The 27,990-nt window shown below is 40.2% G+C and overlaps 2 protein-coding genes and 2 long non-coding RNA genes across 6 annotated transcripts; 3 read left to right on the forward strand and 1 right to left on the reverse strand.

Annotated features, from left to right (window-relative positions):
• Positions 1 to 1,725: 1,725 nt before the first annotated feature.
• mocos (molybdenum cofactor sulfurase) lies at positions 1,726 to 11,840 on the forward strand. Its single transcript, XM_026190667.2, has 15 exons — positions 1,726 to 1,981; positions 2,064 to 2,153; positions 2,260 to 2,326; positions 2,426 to 3,070; positions 3,174 to 3,250; positions 3,386 to 3,585; positions 3,680 to 3,796; positions 3,891 to 4,271; positions 4,379 to 4,541; positions 4,674 to 4,755; positions 5,154 to 5,278; positions 10,752 to 10,848; positions 10,993 to 11,134; positions 11,222 to 11,326; positions 11,454 to 11,840. The coding sequence occupies exons 1-15, from the start codon at positions 1,870 to 1,872 to the stop codon at positions 11,559 to 11,561; spliced, it is 2,511 nt and encodes an 836-aa protein (XP_026046452.2). The 5' UTR covers positions 1,726 to 1,869; the 3' UTR covers positions 11,562 to 11,840.
• Positions 11,841 to 14,193: 2,353 nt separating this feature from the next.
• On the forward strand, positions 14,194 to 27,961 carry LOC113035323 (lysophosphatidylserine lipase ABHD12). 2 transcript variants are annotated; one of them, XM_080287573.1, is made up of 14 exons: positions 14,228 to 14,466; positions 22,284 to 22,365; positions 23,556 to 23,671; positions 23,765 to 23,870; positions 24,018 to 24,137; positions 24,254 to 24,284; positions 24,371 to 24,416; positions 24,736 to 24,865; positions 26,003 to 26,040; positions 26,488 to 26,570; positions 26,679 to 26,761; positions 26,880 to 26,958; positions 27,098 to 27,219; positions 27,318 to 27,961. In XM_080287573.1, exons 1-14 carry the CDS (start codon positions 14,391 to 14,393, stop codon positions 27,337 to 27,339), a joined length of 1,134 nt encoding a protein of 377 aa, XP_080143699.1. In that variant the 5' UTR covers positions 14,228 to 14,390; the 3' UTR covers positions 27,340 to 27,961. The 2 variants fall into 2 exon arrangements, with proteins under 2 accessions (XP_026046611.2, XP_080143699.1); XM_026190826.2 differs by lacking the exon at positions 22,284 to 22,365 and having other exon boundaries at positions 14,194 to 14,466.
• Positions 17,733 to 19,505, forward strand: LOC145419562 (uncharacterized). The gene is made up of 2 exons (XR_013900856.1): positions 17,733 to 18,109; positions 18,902 to 19,505. It is a non-coding gene; the product is annotated as an uncharacterized LOC145419562 (long non-coding RNA).
• On the reverse strand, positions 19,192 to 20,782 carry LOC145419561 (uncharacterized). Of its 2 annotated transcripts, none has more exons than XR_013900855.1 (3): positions 20,642 to 20,782; positions 20,339 to 20,420; positions 19,192 to 19,814 (listed from the first exon to the last, which is right to left on the reverse strand). It is a non-coding gene; the product is annotated as an uncharacterized LOC145419561 (long non-coding RNA). The 2 variants fall into 2 exon arrangements; XR_013900854.1 differs by having other exon boundaries at positions 20,339 to 20,465.
• Positions 27,962 to 27,990: the final 29 nt, after the last annotated feature.

The raw sequence follows: 27,990 nt of genomic DNA on the forward strand, positions 1-27,990 counted from the left end.
TCAGTGAAGCATAAGTGGCATATTTAATTACTATTCAGTGCGTTGCACGGCGACAATGATGGCTGCTGCGAGTCTCATGGCCGTCTATCAGACGTGTAAGCAGACATTCACTTCTCAGCTATGATTTCAATTCAGCCTCCAAGTTGCACTTCTATGATTAAAAGATTTTACCTCGTGAGAACAGAAGAAGGAAGGCTGTCTTTATAAGTCTCGATACTGACTTGATTTGACTCGCTTCACTTTTTAGGAGGCCTTTATTTCAGAGTTAAGACAAGGTTAGAGGTTAAGCAGTAAAAGTAAGCAAAGTTTTATCCAGTTATAACAAAACAGGTTCAACAGGGTGTCTCTTTGTGTCCAAACTGCAAGTAGAATCAGAAGCACAAGAGGAGCATCAAAGCATTCAAGGGCATAGCATGTGACAGCTATTTCTATCCTTTCAGAGACCATGAGATGATCTGGCATTTCATGCCAATCACTTGTGACTAATTTCTTCTCCTTCATGTACCTTGTCTGTCAACTAGATTAAAAAGTCAGGGATTAGATGTAATTGGATTACAGTGAAGTGATTACTTAGACCTGCTGGTGTAATCAGTTACAGTTACTGAAAGCAGAGTACATGTAGTGGTTACCCAAATGGGAAAAACTAGATAAAGGATAAAATATACACACTGCCCTTGCATGATTTTCTGTGGCTTTCTAGCTCTATAGCTAGCACATCTTAATCATCACACAGTATTATTGTGAACTAATCAATATTTTTAATCAGTCACTTCTGATTAATGCCCTCGTTTGTGCACCCTGTTAGCCAGCGAGGCTAGGAGTCGGATGATATGTAAGAGGTACTGAGAAGCAATTTCTCATGCTTGTTACTCAAAGCAGTGATTTCAGATGTCTTGGAAGGAATTTAAATGCCTGTACAGGATGAATACACAGTTCATGCTCATGATATTATTTAAATGTATATATGTGCTTAGCACCTGTGAACCTTTCATGTCTGCTGGGCGGACACAACGCACTCAAAAATCTGATGGATGCCCCATATATGAAAATGACAGCTATAGATTATGTGTCAGTGCAGATCTCTCATCAGCTGCCAGAAACATATGTACGTGCATAATGCATGTATTTCTACAGCCAGCGCCCCCTTTGGAATGTGTTAAAAATATATATTTCATCTGATAATTAAGAAATGTTGATGTAAGGAAATATACTGTGTCCCAACTTTTGGTTTTATATCCCACAGCACCATCTGTTTTACAGTAAAAACACATAAAATTACACAATATAAAGGAACATTTTTTAAGGTAGATAGACTTAAAACTGCATGACTCTCACTTATCGTTAATCACATTCACAAAGAATACCTGGCCTCCCAATAAGCTTACAAGATTCAACTAACCTATATTAAAAACCAGTGTACATTTTTAAGGACTTTTTTTTCTCTAAGCTAAACATTTTTAAGATTGCCAACCGTTTATCTGATGCTCTTCTACAAAAATTGGCCAAAAGCGAAGGTTGAGATTTTTTTTTTCCACGTGACCGCAGTGCAGCTACAACAGTTTTGATTGGTCCAAGGAGCAGCATGTTTTGGTGCTCTCTTCCGTCTTCCGTCTTCCTAGCAGTAAATAAATAAATAGTCATTACACCGAGGTAAAGTAACACCAACATCTGCTGGGTCGGCCGGTCTTACGCACAGGGACTACAAATGGACGAGGACTACAAAAGCTCAGCTGCTGTCCGCCGGACTTTACACTCTAGCAGAGTCGATCAGTAACCTACGCAGTGATAAGGACTGCGTTTGAAATATCTGAAGCAGGAGCAGTCCCGCTGTGTTTTGTGTTACCTTTGTTCGGCGGAACAATTGTCATAATGGCTTTTCACCAACTTTGCACTTTTGAAACTTTTCAGCAGGTCTCGGGGCGCTACGGTTATGGAGAAAACTTCAGAGACGTGATCGAGCAGGAGTTCACGCGGATTAAAGGTAATGATTGTGCTCAGTCCTGAGCAGCAGCTGTAGTGACGGAACCGCTGGCTGTAAACCGTTGCTTCTCTGTTGTAAACAGGGATAACATACCTGGATCATGCAGCAGCTACTTTGTATCCCGAGTCTGTGCTTAGGGACTACTGCCGGGACATTACAAGCAATCTGTACGGTGAGACAAGTCACATAAAATCCCACCAAGTGTTACTGCTATGTGGTTATTTTTCCTTGAGCCATGAAATTTAAAAGCATCTCCTTTTTGTTTTTCCCCCCAATAGGAAACCCCCACAGCCACAACCCCAGCAGCAGACTCACACATGACACGGTGGACCGGGTCAGATACAGGTAAAGTCTGTGCATGCTCTCAAAAGCCTTAATAATGGGCCAGCAACTCCTTCAGTTGGTACTTTGCTGGAATAAATGAGTGAAAACATTTTCTTACAGGGTATTGCAGCATTTTAACACCACCCCTGAGGAGTACTCTGTGATTTTCACTTCTGGTTGTACAGCCGCTCTTAAATTAGTGGCTGAGAGCTTTCCCTGGAGGTCGCACACAGAGAGCCAAGCAGGGAGTCACTTCTGCTACCTCACTGACAGCCATACCTCTGTAGTTGGCATGAGAGGACTGACTTCTAGCCGGGGGGTGGTTACCCAGCCCGTCTCCCCGCAGGAATTGGAAAACAGAGCAAAGGATGAAGCTCAAGTTGAAGATGTTATTTGCCAGACACCGCACCTCTTCTGCTACCCAGCACAGAGCAACTTCTCAGGGAGGAAGTATCCCCTTAGCCATGTGAAAGGCATCCAGGCGAGACGCCTTTACCCAGCGTGCGCCCACCAAGGCCGCTGGTTTGTGTTGCTCGATGCAGCCTCTTATGTCAGTTGTTCGCCTCTAAGCCTACAGGACTGCCCTGCTGATTTCATTCCTATCTCTTTCTACAAGATATTTGGCTTCCCCACAGGTCTGGGGGCGCTTCTTGTCCGTAACGACGCAGCAGACATACTAAAAAAGACTTATTTTGGAGGAGGCACAGCAGCAGCTTACCTTTCCGGAGAAGATTATTATGTGCAGGCAGCAAATATTTCTGACAGGTAAAACATTCTTACAGCCCATCGAAGGCCAGATAGTCTCTGAGAACTCACTGTTGTGAGCATCTGTATTCAAAACGCAATGTTTTCTCTCTCCCCGATAAAGATTTGAAGATGGCACTGTGTCCTTCTTGGACATCATTGGCTTAAATCACGCATTTGAAGCTCTTTACAGAATCACAGGTACTGTTGCCAGAGCATGGCGATTCATTCAATCTGTTTAATAGCGAAATCATGATGCGTATGCGGGTTGTTTATAATCTGCCTCAGGTTAAAAACAACAACCCTCAACCTTCGTTTATTTCTTTTTCCCTTCAGGGAGCATGCACAACATCCAGCAGCACACGTTCGGCCTGGCACGATACACTTACATGCTGCTGTCAAGTCTTTGCCATGGCAACGGGAGACCAGTGGCTCACATATACACCGAAGGCCAGTTTGACAGTCCAATCACACAGGGCGCAGTCCTGAACTTCAACCTAATGGATTCAAATGGACAGATAATTGGCTATTCACAGGTGCATGTGGAAAACAGAATTTACTTCTATTTCATAACAGTCTAATAATTGTGTGTTTATGTAAAGGAGGTGAAATAATTTCTGTCACTCACAGGTCGACAGAATGGCCAACCTGTACAATATTCACGTGCGCACGGGTTGCTTCTGCAACACGGGGGCATGTCAGTCCTTCCTCGGGATCACCAGTCAGCGGGTGAAGAGGAACCTGCAGGTGAGAGATGAAAGAAAGAGAAAATTGTCAAAGTCGGTTAAGGGCATGCGTAGGTAGAATGAAACGTCTCTCTCTCTCTCTTTTTCTCTTCAAGGCCGGCCACGTCTGTGGAGACAACATCGACATAGTGGATGGCCAGCCGACCGGATCTGTTCGAGTGTCCTTCGGCTACATGTCAACATTTGAAGACTGTCAAAAGTTCCTGAACTTTGTGGCGGAGTGCTTCGTAGAGAAACCCGTCAGAGTAGACCAAGAGAGGCTACAGGAGTTAAAAAGAGCTGCTGCAGCGTCAGAGGACTCCAATGAATCTCCTTCAATCAAAATTACTAATGGAGAAGTATATAAAGGAGATGAAAAGAAGCCCACAGAAGCATCACTGAAGGGATTTCAACTGAGAGACTCAAACAGCCATGGGGTGGCTTATACTCTGACCAACATATACATCTATCCTATCAAATCTTGTGGAGCGTATGAGGTTTGAGAACAGCCCAGCCTTATCTCTCGTCTTTCTTTTCTAACCTTTTTCTCTCCTCCCCCTTCTTCCACTCTACCTGTTTTGATTTGACTCTGCTCTTCATGCAGGTCCACGACTGGCCGGTGGGCCCGCTGGGTTTACTGTATGACAGAGGCTGGATGGTGGTAAATGGAAACGGCGTTTGCCTGAGTCAGAAGAGGGAGCCACGTTTGTGTCTCATTCGCCCGCAAGTCCACATTCGCTCCAACAAATTGCTCCTGCAGGCACCAGGTCAGACACTCAGTCCATGGCTCACTGGGAATACATTTTTAAAATATATGTCTAAATTTCAGTTAGTCCGATTTTTGTGCCGTAAACTTCAACGAGGATTTTTGTTTTGCTTTTTCTTCAATCGCCCTACAGGGATGGATACCATTTCTGTTCCCCTGGAAAACAACAATCATTCGCACACGAGGGTGTGTCACAGTAAAGTTTGTGGTGACAGGTGAGCTGGCAGCGTTTGAGACATCCGAAAAGCATGAGCTGCAGGAAATATTGTGACACATGTCATTTGTTCTTTGTTTTTCTCTCGTGTCAACGCTCTCCCTACCTGTGTCGTTCTTTATGCTACCCCTTCTTTGCGGATGGCATTATAAGGCCCTCCTCTCCCAGCTTCTTATGAAATTCCTGCTGCTTACCATTTTTAGGGGAAAACAAACAATAGAGCACTGGATGATATTAATCTCCTCTGACAGATCCCCACATGACGAGTCACAAGCTTAAAAAAAAAGCCATTCACCCAGTGATTCTCCGATTAGATGTCACAGCAAATAGTAAGCAGCATCAAAACTCTGTAGATTTCCCCCGGGGGTCTCCTGAATATAATCTTCCTCCTTCCCCAAGGGTGGAGACTGTCGACTGTGGGGATGAGGCTGCATCATGGCTTTCAGACTTCCTTGGACAGCCGTGCCGCCTGATAAAACAAAGGCCTGATTTCACCCGAGAAATGAAGAAAAGGCCGAGTGAAGGTACCAGTACAAGCGTTTCACCTGTTTTGCCTCGCCTTTCTCTGTTTACTCCAGATTTATGTGGAATACAGTACACGAGCAGTGTGACCTTGCATTCAGTAATGCTGGCAACATCTTTTTCTGTAACACTGCTTAAGAGCGTCAGATTGTAATCCGAAAGACTGTGAAAATGCTGCGTATGCCAGGGATTCTCAGCCAAGGATGTGAATCCCTCATTTAGACTGGAACATGCGATTTGATTTTAAAAAATCACACCTACTGAGCAAACATTCACACCTGATTCCTTTTGCACTTTGCAATGTGTGAAAATTATTAATAAGGGAGCAGAAAACATGCCCCAATATGTTCATTTCATCCTCTATATTTTCTTTTTGGGCTCCACTGGAGTAGCTTTGGATGACTCACAGTTCAAAACAATCCTTATTTATCTTATTCCTAGCTTGTGTGCGCCACTCTGACACAAGCCATTTTAGCTAATTCACTCTCCCAGCCTTAAGCCAACGTTTTTCTGATTGGCTGTTCCATTGTAAACACAAGATATGTATATTTAAAGTGCTTATCTAAAAGTAGTGCATACCTGATTAATGAGTTAAATGTCACAACTCAGTGGCTTAAAACTGTGTACTTAAATTTTGTACAATAGTTCAATGAAATTGTAGTACTGTCCCATGTCAGCGTTAATATAAAGGCAAGCAAAACACAATAAATAAATGCATAAAGTGCATCAAGTTCAGTTGTTATAGTTAATATGACTTCATAAAAGTGAACTTAATCTGAGTATGGAGAGCCAGGATTTTAATGGCAAGCCTGTGCTACAAACTGGAGATGAGGGATTTGAAAGCTCTGGACATTTAGCATCCAGGGAGAATCTAAGGCTAGGATTATACCAGGAAATACTTACTTATACTTTTGCATGTATACAACGGTCAGCTTGGGTCTGCATGACCTAAATTTCCCCATCAGATGGTGAACTTGAGGCTCTGTGCAGACCTCAGAGTCACTCCCACTTTGTTATGAACAAATGGACTTGTGGCTGCTACCACTGGCCTGACTTATGCTCCTTGAAGAGGAATGCACACAAATCCAGACACCACAGTTCTTCTTATCGTACCACTTTGAAAGAGTATGATGAGAGGAGCCATGTGAAGTCGGTGCCATTGTACTGCTGTGTCTTTTGAGCTACAGCAAATTAGGACATCTCAGCCTCGCCTGTGCAGATGCCGATCGTTCTTTGTTTTGAAATCTGCCTTTTGCGAGTCTCCAGATTATCCTGGCGTTTAATATACATTTCTGACATCTTCATTTCCCACACTCCACATCTTTGGAACTTTTTTATTTGTATCCAAGCTAAGCAACAAGGCCAAGGGATGTAAGCACATAAGGAAAAAAAGCTGCCGTTCCCAGAGTGGCCTTGAGGCTTACTCCAAAAGTGAGTAAAACCCTGTAGACTCCAATGTTAAAAAGCCCAAATTTATACACATAAAAGCTGCGGAACATAATTTTGATCTCTATGGTCACATCTCACTTAATAACAACAGTACAACTATATGACAACCACACTGTGTGTGTGTGTGTGTGTGTGTGTGTGTGTGTGTGTGTGTGTGTGTGTGTATGTATATATGTATATATGTGTATATATATGTGTATATATGTATATGTGTATATTAGGGGTGCAACGATACACAAAATTCACGGTTCGGTTCGGTTCGATACTTTGGTGTCACGGTTCGATATTTTTTCGATACAAAAAAATGTTCATGCCTTTTTAATTTGTCATTTATTAAAATTATAAATATATATTTTAACTCAAAAGTACAGTTTTTAAATTTAATGTTGCTGAAACAAAAATAATTAAAAAAAATAAATATATCTGATTGAGGAATCACTCATCTTTGGAAAAGAGAGTTTATTACAGAGAAATGTCTCTTTCCAAAATAAAAGCTATACTATACGCTTCTTCTGGGCTATATTCTCAGCAGCATATTGTAGCGGGTCAGGGCTGTTCGGGGTTCTGTTTGTACAGTTATGTTTTGTTTATGTTGCCATAGTGACGGGTGACGCCCTCTTGCTGCGACGGTGTGTCCTTCCGGGGTCAAAGGGCGCCCTGTGTGTTGTTGTTGCTGTGCGGTTGCCGCGCTGAGCAGTTAGCTAGCGGCAGTGTTCTTCTGCAGATGTCAATAAACGGCTGTGCTCCCTGGCTAGCTCACGGGAAGCAAGACCAAACAACACCTCCGTCTCCTCGTTGTCTGAGCTCGCCACATTGGTGTCAGAAGTGGGATGATGGTGGCACCCCATGTTCTGACCCGAGTGACTTTTCCCCCGCCTGTCGTGACCGGTGTTGTGCCAAAAAGTGATTGTCTGCCAAAAACTGATTTCCAATGTTTCTGTGTATTTTTTATGTGTAATATCTTTACGTATGTTCGTAAATAGACTTCGGTGAACAGGGTTTACAAAGGGGTTATATAGAGAATTAAAACAATATCTGTTTTTCAAGTATCTTTACAACTCTCTGCTATTGTACTTACATTATAACCAATCCGGTCCTTTATCCCCACTTAAAATATTTTTACAGAAATATTGTAATATTTGCTGCCATTTCTGCTGTCCTCTTGGCCAACTTACTCTTACAAAAGACATTTTTAATGTTAATGAGATTTTTTTTAACTGGATAAATAAAGGTTATATAAAAGTCACTGCCAAAAACTGATTGCGGCTTCTACCTTGTTACACGAATGTTGTTTGTGGCTCAAGATGACTTTATGTCATCCATGAGGGATGCATTTGACATATGTTTCACATATTATAGCCCAACAAGTTACTTATAGCAGTTTAAATACGAGCAATCAGTTTTTGGCAAATACCGGAAATCAGTTTTTGGCAGACAATCACTTTTTGGCACAACACCGGCGGTGCGCCAAAAGAAGGCACCTGGATATTTGCAAAGTGAAAGCAAAAAACAAGCGCAAATTCAAACGCGATTTCAATATGTCACATATTGACAGTGGCTCACCGATGCCAATGACATAATTACCCAGCTACATTTCCGAAAGAATGCAAAAGCATTGACATATATTTTTCCTTCCTACAATAGCCCGACGGGCAGGGCAGAGATAGATTTTGGTAGCCCGACTGGAAAAATCGCTAGCCCGATTTTGCAAGCCCTGTGTTACAGGCATGGCCCTTTAAGGATGAAGCCTGATGGGAAATGTATTCGGGATGTGTGTAGCGCGACTGCCTGGTGTGTGTGTGTGTGTGAAGAGAGAGAGCGGAGAAGGGGAAAAAGTAACGGTTAGCTACAGAAGAGACGGAAAGAAAATAAATAAAAGGAATATAATAACTCCCTCGACAGCCAGAGTTGTGTCGGCGATGCTCGCTGTGAGTAAACTGTTTCAGCCCACTGTACGCTGTGTTCGTGCCTTAGAGAAGAAATAAAGTTCGGTGAAGCAGTTTCCTACGCCTCCTTCGATCTTTTTGCTAGCGGAGTTGACCTGTATAGTAAGCTGTTGCCGGCTACGAGTCAGTTACGGAACCTTCAAGTAACTGCCAGAGGTTTCCTTACTACGGTTCGGGGCCGCGGATCTGGCGCGGTAACACCTGTATCTGATTGAGGAGTCACTCATCTTTGGAAAAGAGAGTTTATTACAGAGAAATGGCTCTTTCCAAAATAAAAGCTATACTATACGCTTCTTCTGGGCTATATTCTCAGCAGCATATTGTAGCGGGTCAGGGCTGTTCGGGGTTCTGTTTGTACAGTTATGTTTTGTTTATGTTGCCATAGTGACGGGTGACGCCCTCTCGCTGCGACGGTGTGTCCTTCCGGGGTCAGAGGGCGCTCTGTGTGTTGTTGTTGCTGTGCGGTTGCCGCGCTGAGCAGTTAGCTAGCGGCAGTGTTCTTCTGCAGATGTCGATAAACGGCTGTGCTCCCTGGCTAGCTCACGGGAAGCAAGACCAAACAACACCTCCGTCTCCTCGTTGTCTGAGCTCGCCACATTGGTGTCAGAAGTGGGATGATGGTGGCACCCCATGTTCTGACCCGAGTGACTTTTCCCCCGCCTGTCGTGACCGGCGGTGCGCCAAAAGAAGGCACCTGGACATTTGCAGGACTTTGTGTGGGGCAATGGGGTCGTCGGGGACGACTAGCTCACGGTAAGCAAGACCAAACGACACCTCCCTCTCCTCCTTGTCTGAGCTCGCCACAATATTAAACATATCAGGTCCCCATAAGGAGAATCATGTGCTAACGGCTGTCTAAATGACTCGGGTAAAGTTTGTAACATGCATGCTTGTTGTTTTTGTCTGCTTTCACTTTCATGTTGCAAGGAGAGCTTAACTTCTGTCTCGCTAGCTTGCCCTGCGCTCGTCCTTCTGATGATGCTGTCTGTGTTGAGCGCTCAGTGGATCTGCGCTCGACAGTGCAGCCTAGGCTGAGTAGTCGAACGCAGATTTACTGAGCGCTCAACACAGACAGCATCGTCAGAAGGAAAGTTGATAAAATAAATTACAAATTTTGTATTGTTCGATACATATGCGTACCGAACCGAAAGCACTGTATCGAACGGTTCAATATCGATACGAGTATCGTTGCACCCCTAATATGTATATATGCTATACTGTATAGTGCAGACTATCCAAAAAAATTGCATGTGCATAAAACAAAGTGCATTTGTGTTTTCCACCACTGTAGTTTATGGAGCTTGCTAAATGAGCTTGCTAACCATAGTCAAATGATTTAAAAAAAAAAAAAATCAATAACAGCATTAATAAAGCACGGAGTTAAGAAAACAATGGCTGAATCCATCAGTTTATGCACTAATCCAGTGTACAGTACCACTGCTGATTACGTCTTTAGGAATGTTATGATCTCAGGTTATTGTCCATTTTCTGTAGAGCACTAAGAAACTTGTTGCAACTGTTTTCACAGCCTGAGTAAATTTCCTCATATCGAGTGAAATTTCACTCGAATCTTTAATATTTGTTAGGCCATAACTGGCAATTTGACAAATAAGCACTCAGAGAGCAATTCTGCAGTCTGGAAAAACTAACTCTTGCTTCAGTATAATATTTCTTGACAAGTTTTATTTACTAGACAACTTCTGTCATAATATCTAATCAATAATTATTTCCTTTTAATTTAAAAAACAAAAATGTATTTATTGTGGTATAACGATCTCATTTTTTGTGGCTGCTCTTTCTCTGCTACAGTTTCTGCAGCTGTCACTTCCTTGTACATTCTCTGATATTTTTTTAAGAATATTTCAAGGACACAGTGATAGAAGATTTCATCCGTGTAACCCAACAAAACATTTTGTGTGTTGAATTGTGAGTGCGCATTTGGATGTGTGCCAAGATTCACTTACATTTTCCAAATGCTGTATTTCAGTAAAACCTCAATTACCAGACATTTTAAAACGACAGTGTTAATGAAAATGTTTTCCTCAGCTCACTGTGCTAATATGAAGTTGTTCCCTTCTAGCTGCCACCTCCACATCGCTCTCCCTGGTAAATGAAGCTCAGTATCTCATGATCAGCCGTGCCAGCGTGGAGCTCATTCAGAACCTAATGAGCAGCAGGTTTGAACACATGGCATGTTATTCAAAATACACATGGCTCCAGTGAAATATTCAGGATGCGTCGATGTCTGTACATTTGCATCACAGTGGGTCATTTACACAGCAAGGCAAACTAACATGCAATTTCCCCATTTGCCTTCTCAGGCAGGACGATTCTGAGGGCGATCAGCTCCTTGACACACAGAGTGTCATTAGCCGCTTCCGGGCCAATTTAGTCATCGCTGGTGTCGAACCGTTTGAGGAGGATAATTGGTCACACTTGGTTATTGGCAGTACTCAATTCATGGTGAGCTGACACTTTGAGATAAATGATGAAATCTTCAACTGCGGATTTGTCCAAAATGAATATGCTCCCTCTGTGATTAACCTGAAGGTTGCAGGACATTGTGGAAGATGTCACATGGTTGGAATTGACCAAGACACAGGAAGCAAAACAAAAGAGCCGCTAATGTCTCTATCTGCTTACCGCAGCGGGAAGGTCAGTCAAAAGCAATTACTGCACCTTCATGTAGATGCTTTGTGTGGTTGTGTGTTTGTTTGTGTGTGTGTGTGTGGCAACTCAAACGCTCTGCTATTTTGTGATTTTTTTTTTAATTTTTTTTTAGGTGACCTTTGGTGTTTACCTGACCCATCAGCTAACAGAGGGCTCCACCGCAGCAGCCAATGTCCTCTCGGTCGGTTCCCTCATACAGCCCAAGCCAAACAGTTCTTAAAGCAGTCGTCTGCAACATCCTCTTAATTTATTTCAGTGACATCTCTGGTCCTTAGAGGCCTTTTCTCTGCTGTGCATCCTAAATATCACCTGTCAAACACTGACAGAGTTACTGGAGACGTTTGCTCGTTTTCTTTGTATAACCTGAGTGGTCCTCAAGTGTCCTTTTCATGCCACATCATTCAGGCTTTCAGATTGTTGTGATGGAAAATGTATGACATTTGGGGATTTTTTTTTTAATGTAAAGAAGATGTGAAATAAAAAAAAACTGCTGTCACAACTTTGTTGTTGAGCAAATGCATTGCAAGGAGGGTTTTTTTTCTCTCTAGAAATAGAAATGTGTACAATTACAAACCAATTCCAGAAAAGTTGGGTTGCTGTGTAAAAGGTAAATAAAAAAAACAGAATGCAATCCCCATCACTTTAAACCAACTTTGTCTTCAATGGCTGTTCCTTCCACAGAAAAGAAAAGAAAGTGGCTTGTGCTCACAGCCAGAGCTGAGTGCTTTAGATGACCACATTAATGGAGCCAAGAGTAGAAAAAAATGACTGAAAAGAATGTTTAGATCCCTATGAAGCCCCAGCTTTTGGCTCATAGAGGATACACCCACCTCATTATTTGAAACTTTGGCCGTGTATAATATGAGCATCCACCATCCTAGCAATTTTTCATTTCAATAACTGTCATAAGCCTTTGAATCGTGGAGTGTCCGTTTCTTCATCTCAGAGTCAACTTTCACTAAGACAGCAACTGCAGACTCCCAAATGCTCTTCAGAGAGGTGTGCTGGCTTAGTGACAATACACAGTGAACTACTTTGATGCATGCGTAATGATGTGCAGTAACAGCAGCCCGTGTCTTTATGTATTTTGATTCAGTTCAGTTGTATTTATACAGTGCCAGTCAACAACAACGACTTTCAGTGCAAGAGCAAGGCTTGACCAGAGAACCCTACAACACAGCACAGAGAACTCTTACTCAGAGGTGGTTGTGCTCCAGCGTAGCTGAGGTAATCCTGCAACTTAATACAAGGTGTGGATCACTTTAGGCCTCATCATCATTATCATTCATCTGATGCAGAGCTGGAAAATAGGCATATAGAAATAATGACAAAGTCAAAGTGCGCCAATAATTGTGCACGCTGTGTGGTTTCAATGTGTTATCTGATCCAGAACATGTCAAGCTTGGTGCATTAATCCCAGCTTATATTAACCCTCCAGACAGTTCTTCGTGAAGGTTTTCCCCATGAAGGTTTTTATTGACATTTCCTCCCAAACACACCACCAATGTGACTGCTGCCAAAAATCTAAAACATATTTCTTGCAGTATAGAAACCTCCCAGAGTGTCGGTGATCAGTAAATGCTCCCAAGGGTGCACTAGTGTTTTTGGTGTGGATTGCAAATCTGTTTTTATTTCTTTCTTTTTTCTTTTTTGCATCTTATATTTTATATTTTAAAGTGGTCCTGAGCAGTAGCTCTCCAGGCTTGTCAGTTTCAGTCCAGTGCTTGTAGCTGGCCATTTTCAAAGGTTTTGTTTTGTCACTTAATGCTGATCTATGAATCATTCAAGCATTAAAATAAACTTACTCAAAGAATGGACTGGAGTTCTGTCTGCGCATAACTTAGCACACTTATCAAAAAAAACAATTTTAAATGGTATCTTTTGGCTCTTTATCACTAGCAGCCTGTATCATAACACATGATATGTTCTCATTGCTTTAGCTGAATCTACAAAAAATGCAATAGATAACACAGTTTGACAGACATAAAATAATGTTTTTGCACCAGAAATGAGATTCTCTAAGGGCTCTTAGCTGAAAACGTTTTACACGGTGTTCAGCACGCTATTAAATAAGTCTCACAATACTGGACAAGTGTGGGGCAAAAGAAGAAGTGTCAGGTCTAAAATACTGGATCAGAAAATCATGTCCTCATGAAACACATAAAACGTCAGGAAAGACCTGACACAGGACCTGAAAGATGCATCTGGCCCTTCAGTTGATCAATGAAAAATGCTCTCAGTGGAAGGCTGGCAGGCAAGTAGCCATTGTTAATGATGAGAAACAGGGAGGAAAGGCTGAGGTGCGTCAAATTACACAAGAAGCATGTCTTATGGAGTGAGGAATCCACATTTTAAATTGTTGGTTCAATTAGTGATCAATATGTGCAAGGGAGGTAAAGCGAGAGGGATAACAGTTAATGTCTACAGCCCTAAATCTCTGCAGTGTTTTGGGGCTGCATTTCAGTCAGTAATGTTGGGGAACTTCAGGTAGCCTGGAGAAGTATTCCCGAAGAGTACTTACATAATACTTAATTTTAGGAAGTATTTTGCCCAAACTCTCCTTTAAATGCTTTTTTTAGTAGATAGTGAAAGAACTGAGCCTTTTCTATCATTTAGTTGTTTATCTATCACTTAATTACTTTGTGGTTGTGGTGAATGGCCAAGACGCAGGTTTTTATTAGGAGGAAAAGCTTTAAAAAGATTTATGCCCCTGTTCACAAAGCCTTGCAGAGAGCCAGACTGGACTCTTGCTTCTGACCCCGGACCTGATGTTTGACACCCTTTGCCACAGACTGTATCGAGCTGTATAGATTGCTGTCTTAAGGTGTGTAACATATATTGTGCTTTGTAGTGCAAACATGTGCTACCTTAACAGCCTCTGGCACCGCCCTTTCACCGCGAATCAGGTCTTTGAACGGACTTCGGTCAAAGTTTGCTGAAGTTCCTTGCGAGCCATATAACTGTCCCAGACGTTTAGCTGTATAGATAAAGTCTCTTTTTGTTCAATATAACTGACCTTAAATAATGAAGAGAAGGGACGTTAAACAGAATGAGCCATCCTCCCACAATAGCGGGGTACAGCGGACTTCCAAATCCAAGAAGAAGGAGGGGACACGGTCACCACAGTGAGTTAGCTAGCTTACCTTACTGCATTAGCTTTTACCTTTTAACGGCTAGTGGAATTAAAAGTCCACTAGCAGTCTGCACTAAGACAGTTTTCGCGTGTAGTTTGTTATTCCGTTTGTTACACGTTTGTAAGCGCAGGACAGGCATTTTACTACATGACGCTATATGGTGTTACTACCAGAGGTGGGACCAAGTCATTGTTTTGCAAGTCTCAAGTAAGTCTCAAGTCTTTATCCTCAAGTCTCAAGTCAAGTCTCAAGTAATGTCAGGCAAGTCAGAGTCGAGTCTCAAGTCACTGGTGTAAAAGTCCGAGTCAAGTCACAAGTCTGAAACTTTGAATTTCAAGTCCTTTCGAGTCTTTAAAAAAAAAAAAAGAAAAAATAATGTTGCAGTTATGCTAAATGTAAATATTAGACCATGTAATTTTAAAATCTGTGTTTTTCTCAACACATACAAAATAGTGAACTTAGAAAATATACACAAATTGTGAAATTGCACCTCTTTAAAATGCAGCTCAATTAAACCTAACTCCAAGAATAATTTTCACCGACAGTTCTGAGATAAGCTGCATGTTATTCTTGGATGCGGTTGTAGGACCAGCTTTAAAATCACATGACAAAAATATCATACATATTAAAAAAAACTGTATCACCAACATAGCCTGGACAACATTTGCTAGTTAGATGAAGTCAGCTATCTCATCTTAGCATATTTATATGCATATTTATAATTATACGGTTCTTGGAGTGAGTGCATACACTCGTGAAGTTTAGTAACTTCAGGTCACTGCAACAAGCCCAGGTACAGTTTACCGACGGATGGGTACAGGGACCTTGAAATGCACCGTGTAGAACGAAAGACCATCGTACGTATCATAAGTTTACCAGTCTCACAAATCGTCGTCATAAATACACATTCGTTAACCGTTTATTAATAGGACCTTTGAGCTCAACGGTAATTAATTAGCAGTGGAAATAATTTCTGGTAGCATCACAGAAATGTAGCAGTGACAATAATACTGTATGCTGTAATCGTACTGGGCAATTAGTGATACAAAAAACCTGTTTTATCCTGTGAATAAAAGTATATGTTTTTGTCAGTGTACCATAATAACAGAAGCGAAACGCAATATTGTGTCAGGACAATTCACTATTTATGCACAATAAATAAAGGAGCATAGCGCGACAATTTCTGTTCAGCGCCAGACTTGCTTGTAACCTATATCACCAATTATGTTATGAAAATGACGTATTAAGTACTAAAAGACACTGACCTTCATGTAAATGCTTGGAGCAGACTAACCTGTGAGCTGGAGGGTTCTGGGATGTTATATTTGATCTTTGAATGGCTGCAATCCAGGCCATCCGTCGCCTCTTTGTTACTTTGGAAACATGGCTCGAACAATTTCTCTTCAACGACGTAATCCGATAACAACCGATCTCTTTACCCGTCGGCTTCCCGTGGCTGTCATGCGACCGGCTATTGCAGTTAATAATACAACAGCTTCTTGACATTTTTGTGTTTCTTTTTATCGCTGTATAACTGATTTTAATTGAAAGCCTGCGTGCGCCTAGTACCGCTTGCCACGAGTTCCCAGAATCCTTTGCGGTTCTACCCGTGAATGACGTCACATTTTCAATCTCTATATAATATGCATGTTAAATTTTATATTTGGGTAAAATATCAAGTCTTTTCAAGTAAACCGGTTCAAGTCCAATTCAAGTCCCAAGTCATTGGTGTAAAAGTCCAAGTCAAGTCACAAGTCTTAGAACATTTTTTCAAGTCAAGTCTAAAGTCATAAAATTAATGACTCGAGTCTGACTCGAGTCCAAGTCATGTGACTCGAGTCCACACCTCTGGTTACTACTACAAGCACGCTTTTACTAGACCATAATAGAGTTGATAGGTTGTTAGCTATGGAACTCCAAAGTGTTCAAAATTAAATAAATAAATAGGTCAAGATGAAATAAATAACTATGTGAATAAATAAGACACAGATATGTAATGTGAGAATGATATTGTGAAATCATGGAACACATTTTGAAAACAATGCTCATTATTGTGAAATATATTGCATTCTGCTATATAAATTTACTTATTATTGTGAAATATTATTTCATGGTCATTATTTTTCACAATAACAGAGATTATTCCTGAGGCATTTTATTTATTTCCAGCCGTTTTTAGTCCAAAATGACCTTTTTTCAAAGTCAGTCTTTATTTCAAAATCCCGTTTTTCCCGATGGCCTATTTATTTCATAATGCGACTTTTCAGCAGAATGACTTTGTCTGTCAATCAATGTAAGTGGGCTGGACCTTTGCACCTATCCGGTTGTTCAGTGATGACGCGACGGATCCTACTTCCGGGTCTAAAGTAGTCTGCGTTTAATATGGCTTTTGTGTTGTTAACATGTTTAATGTTATGTATTTTCTTCTATTTGATCTCAAAAAGCTCCTAAAACAGTCAGTGATCACTGTTGATCTCCCTCGGCTTTTATTACCGCTAATCATTTATTTAAGCTCAGTTTTTAAAACCTTAGGATGTAACTACAGCCCAGCCCATGCAGCAGTATATGAATGACTAACCTCGTATTGTGGATGGATTATCTCAGTTGTTCTCCTGGCTGAAGTTTGGTCCTTTTACAGCATCCTGCCATGCGATTACATTTGTTCCTGACCACCGAGAACACTCACGGTAACTTTTATCGAGTGGAAAAAAAGTTAGCTTGTTTATATTATGCTAACGTAGCTGTGTCGCTAGCGGTCACGCAGCACATCATTATATACCAGCTAGCCCAACTTCAGTAACCCTACAAACGTCACTGCTGTTTAGTTTTCTGTCTTCATTTATGCTGGAAGTGATAACAGAGCTGTACGTTTTAATTTGTTTCCAAAACCCCGCAGTCAGGACATGCTATATTGTATTTAGATAGAAGCTAGCGAGCTAACTCCCTGCTAACTTCTAACTCCTTTAAATGTCATAAATTCCGTTTTCATGGATGCCTGGATGTTAAACTCAATTGTTACACCTGGTAGAGCAGAACGCTGATTATTTTATTAAAGATGAAAGACTTTAGACAGTTTTTCAACTCTCAGTAATGCCATATGATCGTTTGATATATGGACCTGCAGCGGAGTTTAGACCCAGACACGGCTAGTGACGTCAGACTGAACAACCGGATTGGCTTATCGTTTACCATCGACTAGTTTTCCTGGATACCGGCTCCGCGGACGGCTGCTACAGCTAGCAACAGCGTGCTAGGTCAAAAGTCACGGAGGATGGCGGACTGGTGTGAACTTCAGCCAGTTCTGCTCATTTAAGCAAATCAGAGAGGGATCATTTACCTGTAGATACTGTTTTGAGTCGTTTAGATGATGTTTCTGAAATGTCTGGATGATAATTGCTCTTCAAAATCTTAGCATCGATGACAGCATTGTCGAAGGTTTAAGAGCAATTCAGCACCGTGTTCGTTTGGAATACGCCGAGGAAGAAGTCTTCAAATGTTGGCCGTCCACGTCTAGAAATCCCGGTGCAGCACTCAGGACTTTAGTGCTGTCCGGGATAACCATCGGGGTAATTGCCGATACGTTTTCTGTGTCTCCGAGCACAATTAGGAGGGAAATGACGGAGGAAGGTCTAAGGTAAGTTTATGCTGTAATTGAGCACCTGTGTGATTCTGTACACAGCATTGTTTAGATGTTGACCTTAATTATGACGTTTGACAATGAATTATTATCGCTTACTTTTTTTTGTTACTGTCTAAAGTGGGGCAGCTACGGCTAAAGCTATCGGCGCCATCTCGGCGTTGAGACACGTTTAGCAGTGTTAGCTGTTAGTGTGTTAACTCGGAGACTGGGGTCAGTGGAGCCTGTAGGAACCTTTTACACAGAGAGTAGACCCACCAGCTTTCCACAGTCTACTTACTTATCACATCTTGTTAGACAACAGGGTCATTAGTGCTTTAAATAGTACATAGTTGAATGTTTCATTGCTGTTTGCAGTTGATTGTTCTCTGATAATGCATAACAAGGTTGATGTTAAATAGCGAGTTTATTGAAATGGTTTTGTCTATTTCAGCAGCATTATAGATATCATACTTTCTCTGGTGTCTTCGGCAAAGCTAAAACAAGAATACATTTACATCCTTGGTTCTTTCAGCATTAATTGGAAAACTTTGAGATTTGCTGTGTGTCTCCCAAGCCATTCTTTTTTATCCCACCTGTCAGGTATAGATGGCAATACTTTAAACAAAGTTAAATTTGTTATACCTGAAGAGAACCAATCCTGACCTAGAATGGGTGAATGAATAATTAGTTGGTAGCCAATGCCTAAGCAACTCACATAGGCCCTGGCAGACTCAATAAGTCCATCTAGGAACAGCTGCAGGAAACACCTCTTCAGTTTAGATTTAAAACATGTGCATGCTCTTTCAGGTTGATGAGGATTATGGTGTGGACTGGACAGGACAACATAATCGCCGCCCATCAAATGAGATCACCATTCCTGAGATTCAGCTCCCAGATGCACTGAATGAACAAGACCCTGCTGTGCTACCAATACTTCAGAATCACTTGTAGAAAGACATTATTACATTTAATCAGTTTCTATGTCAGGAGGATTTTTTTTTTTTTTTTTAATTTCTACAGCTTTGTAGCTAATACTGACTCAAAACAGCATAACCAATTTCATTTTCAACAAAACAGTGAGTGGCTATAAAACAGGATTTGTTTTATACAGCTGTCACTTTAATGATATTCATTTCTTGGTTGGATATACAGTACATGTCAACTCTGAGCAGATTTAATACAATGAACACAGTACAGTAGTGTAACATCTTAATTCAAATAATTTTTTCTAGAAATTTTTTTTTGTATTAGTAGCGAGTATAAACAAAACATATTGTGTAATTTATAATGTACAGTGAACAACTGATTTTGATATCTGAACTCTTCATCAGTTTATATTAAAAAAGCCATAAATGCACACCTGTAGTGTGTATTTTTCACTGTCAAGTGTATTAAAAAGAACTAGAACTCACTAGATTGTCCGTTTCTTTGAACACAGAGTACAGTAATGTGATGCAAGAAAGAAGAAATGGTCTAATTTTACCATGTGGTTATGGAATCAATCGTAAACCAGACCAAAACCTGAGTCAGTAGAGTTGAGACACACCTGAATGTCCATTAGAAATGACTCATAGGTACAGTAGTGTGCAGGAAGACGTAGTACTTCAAAACCGGTGGAAGACTTTGGAAGATTGCTGTTGACCACTTCCACAGTCATTTCTCGGCAAGACTTCCCATCCTGTCCAAAACTTGATGAGGGCTTTTTGTTGTGCACAAGATGCTGCAACAGAAGATTGTTTTAAACTATAATGACATCCTATATTCATTATTTTGAATCTTTTATAGAGAAATACCATAAAAGATGACCACTTACATACAGGGCACCAGACATTTTTGCCCCACTCAAATTGCTGTTGTAGCTTTTATAGATATTTTTATGTTAACAAAGCTAAAAGTAGTCTACATACAATTCTAGTGCAACTGATAATGCCACCACTTATGTATTGCATGGAGCAAATAACAAAACAAAATTATACTATAGTGTAGAACTGGGCGATAGAACGATAACGATATGTATTGCGAAATAACTTTTTCTCAATAGAAAAATTAAACTATTGTGATAGACCTCACCGCTCTTGTCCTTTTATAAAAAATATATATATATCGTGATATGAAAAAATCTCATATTGCCCAGCTCTACTATAGTGTACTTTGTTAATGACCCAAGATCACTGGACTGTATGTAATTTACCAAAGTATAATCAGAGAAAACCAATGGCAAAATACCTATCGCAGCAGACTTACCATTTTCAATGAAGGACCGAAGGTAACCTGCCACTCTGCATTTATCCTCGAGAGCATTCCTCTTCTTCCTCATCTTCATCTTCTGTGGCAGGCCACAGTCATTTTATAGCTTTACTTATCTTGTAGTCTTAAGAGCATCAGCAACATTAGGTGTATTTTTATTAAATGTAACCCAGCTGTTCAACTAACCCAAGCATACAAAACAGTATATTGGTGTTTTGTGTCAACAATTAATGTTCATCCTTCATAAATTAACCAAATACCTTTACTATTCAGATGTTAAAAGATGTGACCTGACCTTACCTCACAACAGGGAGCAGTCTCTGATTCCCTTGGTAAGAAAAGAGGAATGATGTCTGATCTTTCTGTCAGAAGCAGCCATACCATGGTTTCCTTAAGCCCTTTCCTCAGCTGCTTGACTTGACGACTTGTTTGTGTTATGACCTACAACGGTGAGACCAAACCAAAACTGAAGTTGGAGTCTGTAAAGTGACACACACTTTAAATGTTAAATATTTAAAGAACATCCACTGTACTAGTAAAAGCATTTTCAAATTATACCCACTTACAAAATCACTACGTTGAACTAAAATTGCTTTCTTTTCTTTCACATAGATTACTTGTCTTCCATATTAGCACAGAAGATAAGCCACTTTAAAACAGTCATGAATAACTATTACCTACAACAATGTAAATAGTAATACAGACATTAACCCAGAAGACAATTATTTTCTCTTACCTAATTTATAGAATTCTTTGCTATGATAAAAAACAGTATTAAAAAAAAATCTGTGACTAAACTGATTAAAAAGCTCATATTTGGCAGACAGACAGACTAACCAAGCAATAATAACATATCGTTACTTACCCTAAACAGCGTTTCGTGGAGTGGAGCTAGCTGTGATAGCGTTAGCATTTGCTAACGTTAACCCTGTGCGGTTGTGATGAGAACTTGGACCAGGGACCACTTCATCTCCAGTACACTGCTGCAATACTCAGACTGAGGTGAAGACGTTCAATCTAAGCGGTTAGCAAGTTCTTTGAGTAACTCAGAAACGGACTTGTTTCCTGCAGCTATGCCCTTCACAAGAATTGATACACCTGTAACGTTATTCGCGCCCAGTGTTTTGCATTTGTCGGTGCCTTAAGTTTATTTTGAGCTGCATACTGCCGCCAGCTGCATAGGAGACGCATTGCACCATTAAACCTAAATCGACATGTGCTATTACTTATGTCTGAGTAAAGGAGCAACTAATCACACAACTGGCTCCGCCCTGTCTCTCTTGATTGACAGACAAAGTCATTCTGCTGAAAAGTCGCATTATGAAATAAATAGACCATCGGGAAAAACGGGATTTTGAAATAAAGACTGACTTTGAAAAAAGGTCATTTTGGAATAAAAACGGCTGGAAATAAATAAAATGCCTCAGGAATAATCTCTGTTATTGTGAAAAATAATGACCATGAAATAATATTTCACAATAATAAGTAAATTTATATAGCAGAATGTAATATATTTCACAATAATGAGCATTGTTTTCAAAATGTGTTCCATGATTTCACAATATCATTCTCACATTACATATCTGTGTCTTATTTATTCACATAGTTATTTATTTCGTCTTGACCTATTTATTTATTTAATTTTGAACACTTTGGAGTTCCATAGTTAGCTAGCTAAATGGACATTGAAGCATTGAGCAAACGCATTTAGCGAAGACAACAATATCAAAAACTCGTAAAGGGCGTTGTTGTAAACATTTGAAAATATGTCTTGCATAATGGTCTACAGATCAATACAGTAACTAGTGGAACAATACAAGTGAGTCATTTTCCCAGAGTACAGGAATTCCTGTAGTGTTGTTGAAAACTAAACTGTGTCAGGGACTGGAAGTGTCTTGAAAATGTGAAAATATAACATCACTAACAGACGCATCTTCTACAGAGCGACTGCCCAGTAAAACAAAGGTTGCATTGCGTCATCCTGCAAAGAATGGCAGCCCGACTATAAACAGGAAAAAAGAGAGGTGATTAATTAAAAATCTGCAGTGAACTTTATTTTTTCAGAAAAGATTTGAATAATAAATTCAAGGAGTTAACTTTAGATAGTGATGGCTTTTGGAACAAGTGACCTCCTAGATGTTTCCCCCGAGCAGTACAGAGAGATCAGTCTTTGACTAAAAGGGCTCTTCTGGCTGATTAAAGTGTTAATGGAAGGGGTGGGATGTATTGTCCATTAATTGGCAATAGTCTGAATAGCATCCTTTTTTTCGCTGTTGCCTCCAGGGAGTCCAGACTGACTCCAATGACAGCCTGCCGTCTTGATTAGATCGTTCAGTTCTTCTCTCCCATATTAATGTCTCTATATTAATGCTGCATTCACAGACTGATAGGACATGTGGAGAGCTGCTTGGTGCACACCAGTGGGAATAAGTGAGCATTTCCAAGTACATCTGCTCAACCTGGTCCACAGACCCTTCAGTGTGTCTCTGAGGGAGATTTTATTTATGTATTTATTTTTTGGGGGGGGGCTTTTGTTTCTCAGATCTTGCCTGAATAGAGCTGCACTTTTTTTTGCACCACTCAACAAACTCATCCACCACACCCCCGTCCTCCTCTCCCCTCACTTGATGCTTCTCACATTTGCTGAGTCATTCAAACTGTCTGCAGGGATGCAGCTGAATTTAGATGTCATGAAGAGGAGAAGTGGGAGCCAAACTTTTTAGTGTTGCTGTAGTGTTGATTTGGTGTTTTAACACAGATTGGACAGTTAGGGGTAGGCGGAATAAAGTCATCAGAAGTTTATAATAATTTTTGGATAAAGAGAGAAAGTCGGTGTCAGTGCAAACAGGAACGGCCTAGTCTACTGAAATTGTACGCCTCCAGACTGTTTTATACCTTTTGTAAATGCTTTCATGTTTATATGACTGATGCAAAAACAGTGAGTCATGTTCATGGAGATTTTGCACCCCTTGAGTCACTTGCCAGTGTTTTCCCACTCTGTTTGTACACAGTGTTAAGTCTCAGGTGAACATGCTGAAAACCTGCGCATGCCTATTTTCTTTTACACAAAGACAGTGGAACAAGAATCAATGGAGGAATAGTTGAAGAATCTGTCCGATAAGCAGAATTGCCAATCAATAAGATCTTATCAATATCCATCTTTAGTCTCCAGTCACATTGTTTTTATTTCTGTCTTTTTTCTGTCTCCTTATAGGTCCCAAGGGTGGCTAAAAAGGGGCTTATTGGCCCTCTTTGTTATCTTGGTTGTGGTGCCTTTCTCGGTGAAAATGCTTCCAGAATTAATTCAGCACTTTGTTTACACACACAGAAGTATGTGAAAATCCAGTTTGCCGCTTGGATGTACTGTAAATCCTTAGCTTGCTACTCAGAAAAAAAAGCACCTCTCTTTTTTCCTGTTTATAGTCAGCCTGCCATTCTTTGTTGACCTCAGCCGACCTGCCGATTTCTCCCTTAATCACACCATCAACATGTACTTAACATCAGAGGAAGGAATTTCCCTCGGCGTATGGTGAGCATAAGCTAAGTTAAACTTTTTTCTTTTCTTTTTTTTCCTAGCATAGCTTTTAAAATCCTAAGACTAAAGGACAACACTTGTTTTTTAATGATCCAGTTGTTGGTTGTATTTCTAAGCGGTGCATTGTTTTGACCGTCAAAGGCACACTGTCCCTGAAAGTCGGTGGAAGGAGGCACAGGGGAAAGACTTGGCGTGGTACCAAAACACTTTAAGCGATGGAAGTCCAGTTTTCATATATCTTCATGGAAACACAGGCACGAGGTATTATAAATAATGCATTTGTATTACAGCTGCAGATACAAAGAGTAGAGGTTCCACACTTTGGAAAAAATACCAATTTTTTGGCTCTGTGGCTTTTTTTTTAATGAATCCAACAGGGCAGCTCCTCATCGGGTGGGAGTTGCAAAAGTGAGTGATCACAAATAAAAACATATTAATCTTTTAAAAGGTCTTTGTGGCCATTCTGATGACAAATAAGTGTTATGTGTCAACAGATATTGAGTGCTCTTGGTTACCATGTCCTAGTGCCTGACTACAGAGGTTGGTACAAATGGAGATTTATGACTCTTATTTAAACATATTTTCTATTTCAGTGCTTTTTAGCCTTAGTATTGATTGTAAAGCAAAACCTTCTCACATTGATTTAATATCATTTGCAGACATATAATCACTGTGAACTAATTTTGTTGCGCTTGATGAGTTGTTTGTTGTAAGGCAGTCAAAAGAGATCAGTTCAGCTTCAGGTCAATGTCTGATGAGGGTTTTCCTCTAAGTGACTGCCACCTTGTGGCTGCTTTGCTCTCAAGCTCAGCTCTCTGACGTGACCGTGAATAGCAAATGATGTGACAAACTCTGGCAGGTTTTGGAGACTCCACCGGAGAGCCAACTGAAGCCGGTCTGACCACTGATTTCCTCTGCGTGTACAACTGGGTCAAAGAACGCAGCAGAAACAGCCTTGTCGTTATCTGGGGACATTCTCTTGGCACTGGGTCAGTAAGGAAAGACTCCTGATGTGCAGCATTTTGGAAACCTTTACACACTCCCAAAAAATGTTTGGAATACTTGTCACATCCTCTTCCTTTTAAAATATTGAAGTAATAATCTGCAACAGTCAAGAGCTATTCTAAATTTCATTATCGAATTGGACAGAAAGCAATAATGCCATTCGACTGTAAAAAGTAAAATTTGCTTGTTGGGGCAAAAAAGTCCTGCATAGGCTGCAAAGTTGGATTTCTACTATAAAACCTGATAGAAGCAGCTGGATGGCGTTGGTACAGTTCTTTTTACTTCAGGCTTAGGATAAGCTGCTGATCTTAACCAGGACCCACCAGATGAACAACTGAAGGTAAATGATGAGAAGCCATAGCATTTTTAGTTCTACCAACTCTTCCAGGCTGTTTTTATATGCAAAAATGATGAACAGGATCAGGAGGCTAATAACATTAATGAGCAAAGTTAACAGTTGTCAAAGAAAACATCTTAAAAATACATAATTTCCTGGTGCTTAAGCCTGGCAGGAGGGTAATTTAAATCTGGAATAATTCATCAGCAACTGTGTGGTAATGATGGCAGATAGTTCACAGCCCAGCTCGGCACCCTAAAGATCCCTGTTTGGAAGTACTTCAGATTTTTGTCACTAGGCAGCAAATTATGGAACCTTACCTGTACTGACTGACTGAATAGAAACGGAGGAAGCCTTATGAATAGGCAAGTGATAAATGCTTTATGCAACGCAGATCCCTCATGAATTGAATATTTCCCGTTTCATATTGAGAAATAGCTTTTCTGTCTTTTTCCAGGTGGAGATAATTCGGTGCTTAATGTCTATTTTTTATGTTAACCTAATTTTTTTGTTCATTTTCTAATATCTGGGTTATTTTTTTTAACAGACGTGTTCATTTTGAAATGAATGTAGTTGCACATTTAGCTGTTTTTCATTGTATTGGTTCACCCTTATAATGCTCAAAACAAGATACCTCGAACCAGTTTGCATTTCTTTAAAAAAACATAATCAAATTGGATTTGGTTGAAATTAGTCGACAGCTGTAATGAATCTGGCAACATCGATGAGATGAGAAGGTGACGTATTGGATAAACTGAAAATGCTTTTCTGTATTTCCGTGCAGAGTGGCGACTAACACTGCAGACAAACTTCTGGAGCAGGGTAGGTTTTGCTACTAATGAATCAAGCAAATAGAAGTAATGCCCAATTTAAACTTCTGCGAGGAATCTTTGCAGGGCCTACGACTTAACCTTTGTCCCCACATTTATTTTTGTGCCCTCCATTCTGTTCAGTAACTAATGGTTACCACGTGGTAACCATTAGTTACTGAGTCCTCATGTTGATGCTAAGATTATTTTTCCATATACTGAGGTGATGATTGTTATTATCTCACTGATAAATTCAAAGACTGCAGTGAAAAGCAGCACAGGAGGAATCCAATATATAACCCAATATCTGCGGCTACATCGACCAGACGTGTTAGCTGCATTTCTTATAAGGTGCACGTCAGGTTGCGTCGTAGGCTATGATGTAAAGTTCCCGCTGAAGCATAAATTGGGCATAAGAGCATGTGAGCTCAACATGGTGATTGTTTCCCGTTCTTTTCAGGAGTGGTGTTTGATGGGGTGATCCTTGAAGGCGCATTCAATACTGTTCGGCAAAATATTCCTCCATTTAACCCTTTTGCTTGGGTATGCTCGTCTAACCTACCACTTTTAGTATTTGCTGTATTTATTTCATGTGACTGTGTTACTGCATCACAACAGACTTTACAATGACTTTTTTCTTTGTGTTTAAAGCGTTACTGGAAATTTCCAGGCCTTGGTTACTTATACCGAGCACCATGGGAAGATAATAAGTTTGTCTTTCCTACTGAAGAAAAGTAAGTTGGTTATGTACATACAGTAGTGAAATATTAAGAGATATGTAATACGTTAATAAGCTAAAAATGTTATTACTAGAAAAATGCTGTGATTTGATATAGCTCTGTTATTCTGCAGTTTGAAGAAAATGAGAAGCCCCATACTTTTCCTTCATTCTGAGGATGATCACTTGGTTCCCATTGAGGTTGCTCAGCAGGTATCAGTGGCACAGACAGCTGCTTGTCATTTAAAGTAAACTGAGTCAGTGTTTTCATTAGAGCTGTAAGTAATTAATGACTCTTCTAGGAACATTTTTGTTTTAGGTAAACTGAAATTCCTTCTCTTTACTCCCCCAGACATACGAGGTGGCAGCGCGTGCCCAGAATACAGAGAGAGTCAAGCTGGTGACATTTGAAGGGTCTCTGGGATATCTGCACAACGGCTTATACAGAGACCCCCGTCTGCCTGAAATCGTAAAGTGAGAAAACATCACACTAATCGTGCTTGTAGTGATTACACCAAATCTGTTTCATTTCCACAACATGTGTACTGTGTTCCCTCGTGTCTCTTCTACAGGAGGTTTGTGCAGTCTTTGTAATGCTGGAAAGACGTCTGAAGCAGAAAGGCCTCGTCATACTTCACATGGAGACCACTGATTTAATGAGTTGCTTTACTTATTTTGCAAAAGAAAAAGTGATTTACTGAAACATCTTAATGAATTCTGAACACTGTAAATTGAATGAGTTTAAAGTTTTTAATGAACTGAAAGAATTTTTGAAGCTTTTATAAGATTGTGTTTCTAAATGAGTTGCAGCTTTAGGATTGTTAACTGCTGATTTTTGTGATTGTAAATAGGAAATGGAAATGTGAGACATTACCACACAAGTGATAACTTGTGTTATCTTCTGTTATCACAAGTGTCGTTTAAAAAAAAGGAAATAAAGACAGAAATCCTGAGTTACGTCGTCTAAACCACAGAATATGTAGAGCATACAGATAAGTTTTTGAGAATTTCATTTTTATGTCTGTCTTGTTAAAAACAGCTACAAGATGGGATCTCTGAGGACTATAGTTCAACATGTATGATATCCACAAATGTGTTAAAAAAATCTGCTAATATTAAATGATTTCTTCCACTGTAAGGAAATACAAAGAAGGAAACACAAGGAAATGGTATATTTATCATTGCATTAATTAAAGTTATGTTGACTGACTGTGAACCAAGCCCTCTTGTAAATTATGGTAATGT

Source organism: Astatotilapia calliptera, chromosome 13, assembly GCF_964374335.1.
Source record: "Astatotilapia calliptera chromosome 13, fAstCal68.1, whole genome shotgun sequence".
NCBI classification, from domain to species: Eukaryota; Metazoa; Chordata; class Actinopteri; order Cichliformes; family Cichlidae; genus Astatotilapia; species Astatotilapia calliptera.

Bases quoted from the DNA above. Each gene is read 5' to 3' on its own strand.
- LOC113035323 (XM_080287573.1), top strand. From the start codon at position 14,391: ATGAGCCATCCTCCCACAATAGCGGGGTACAGCGGACTTCCAAATCCA. The intron at 24,285-24,370 runs GTGAGTGATCAC...ATGTGTCAACAG, and splicing joins ATCGGGTGGGAGTTGCAAAA to ATATTGAGTGCTCTTGGTTA. The intron at 26,959-27,097 runs GTATCAGTGGCA...TTACTCCCCCAG, and splicing joins CCATTGAGGTTGCTCAGCAG to ACATACGAGGTGGCAGCGCG.
- mocos (XM_026190667.2), top strand. From the start codon at position 1,870: ATGGCTTTTCACCAACTTTGCACTTTTGAAACTTTTCAGCAGGTCTCG. The intron at 2,154-2,259 runs GTGAGACAAGTC...TCCCCCCAATAG, and splicing joins CATTACAAGCAATCTGTACG to GAAACCCCCACAGCCACAAC. The intron at 2,327-2,425 runs GTAAAGTCTGTG...ATTTTCTTACAG, and splicing joins GTGGACCGGGTCAGATACAG to GGTATTGCAGCATTTTAACA.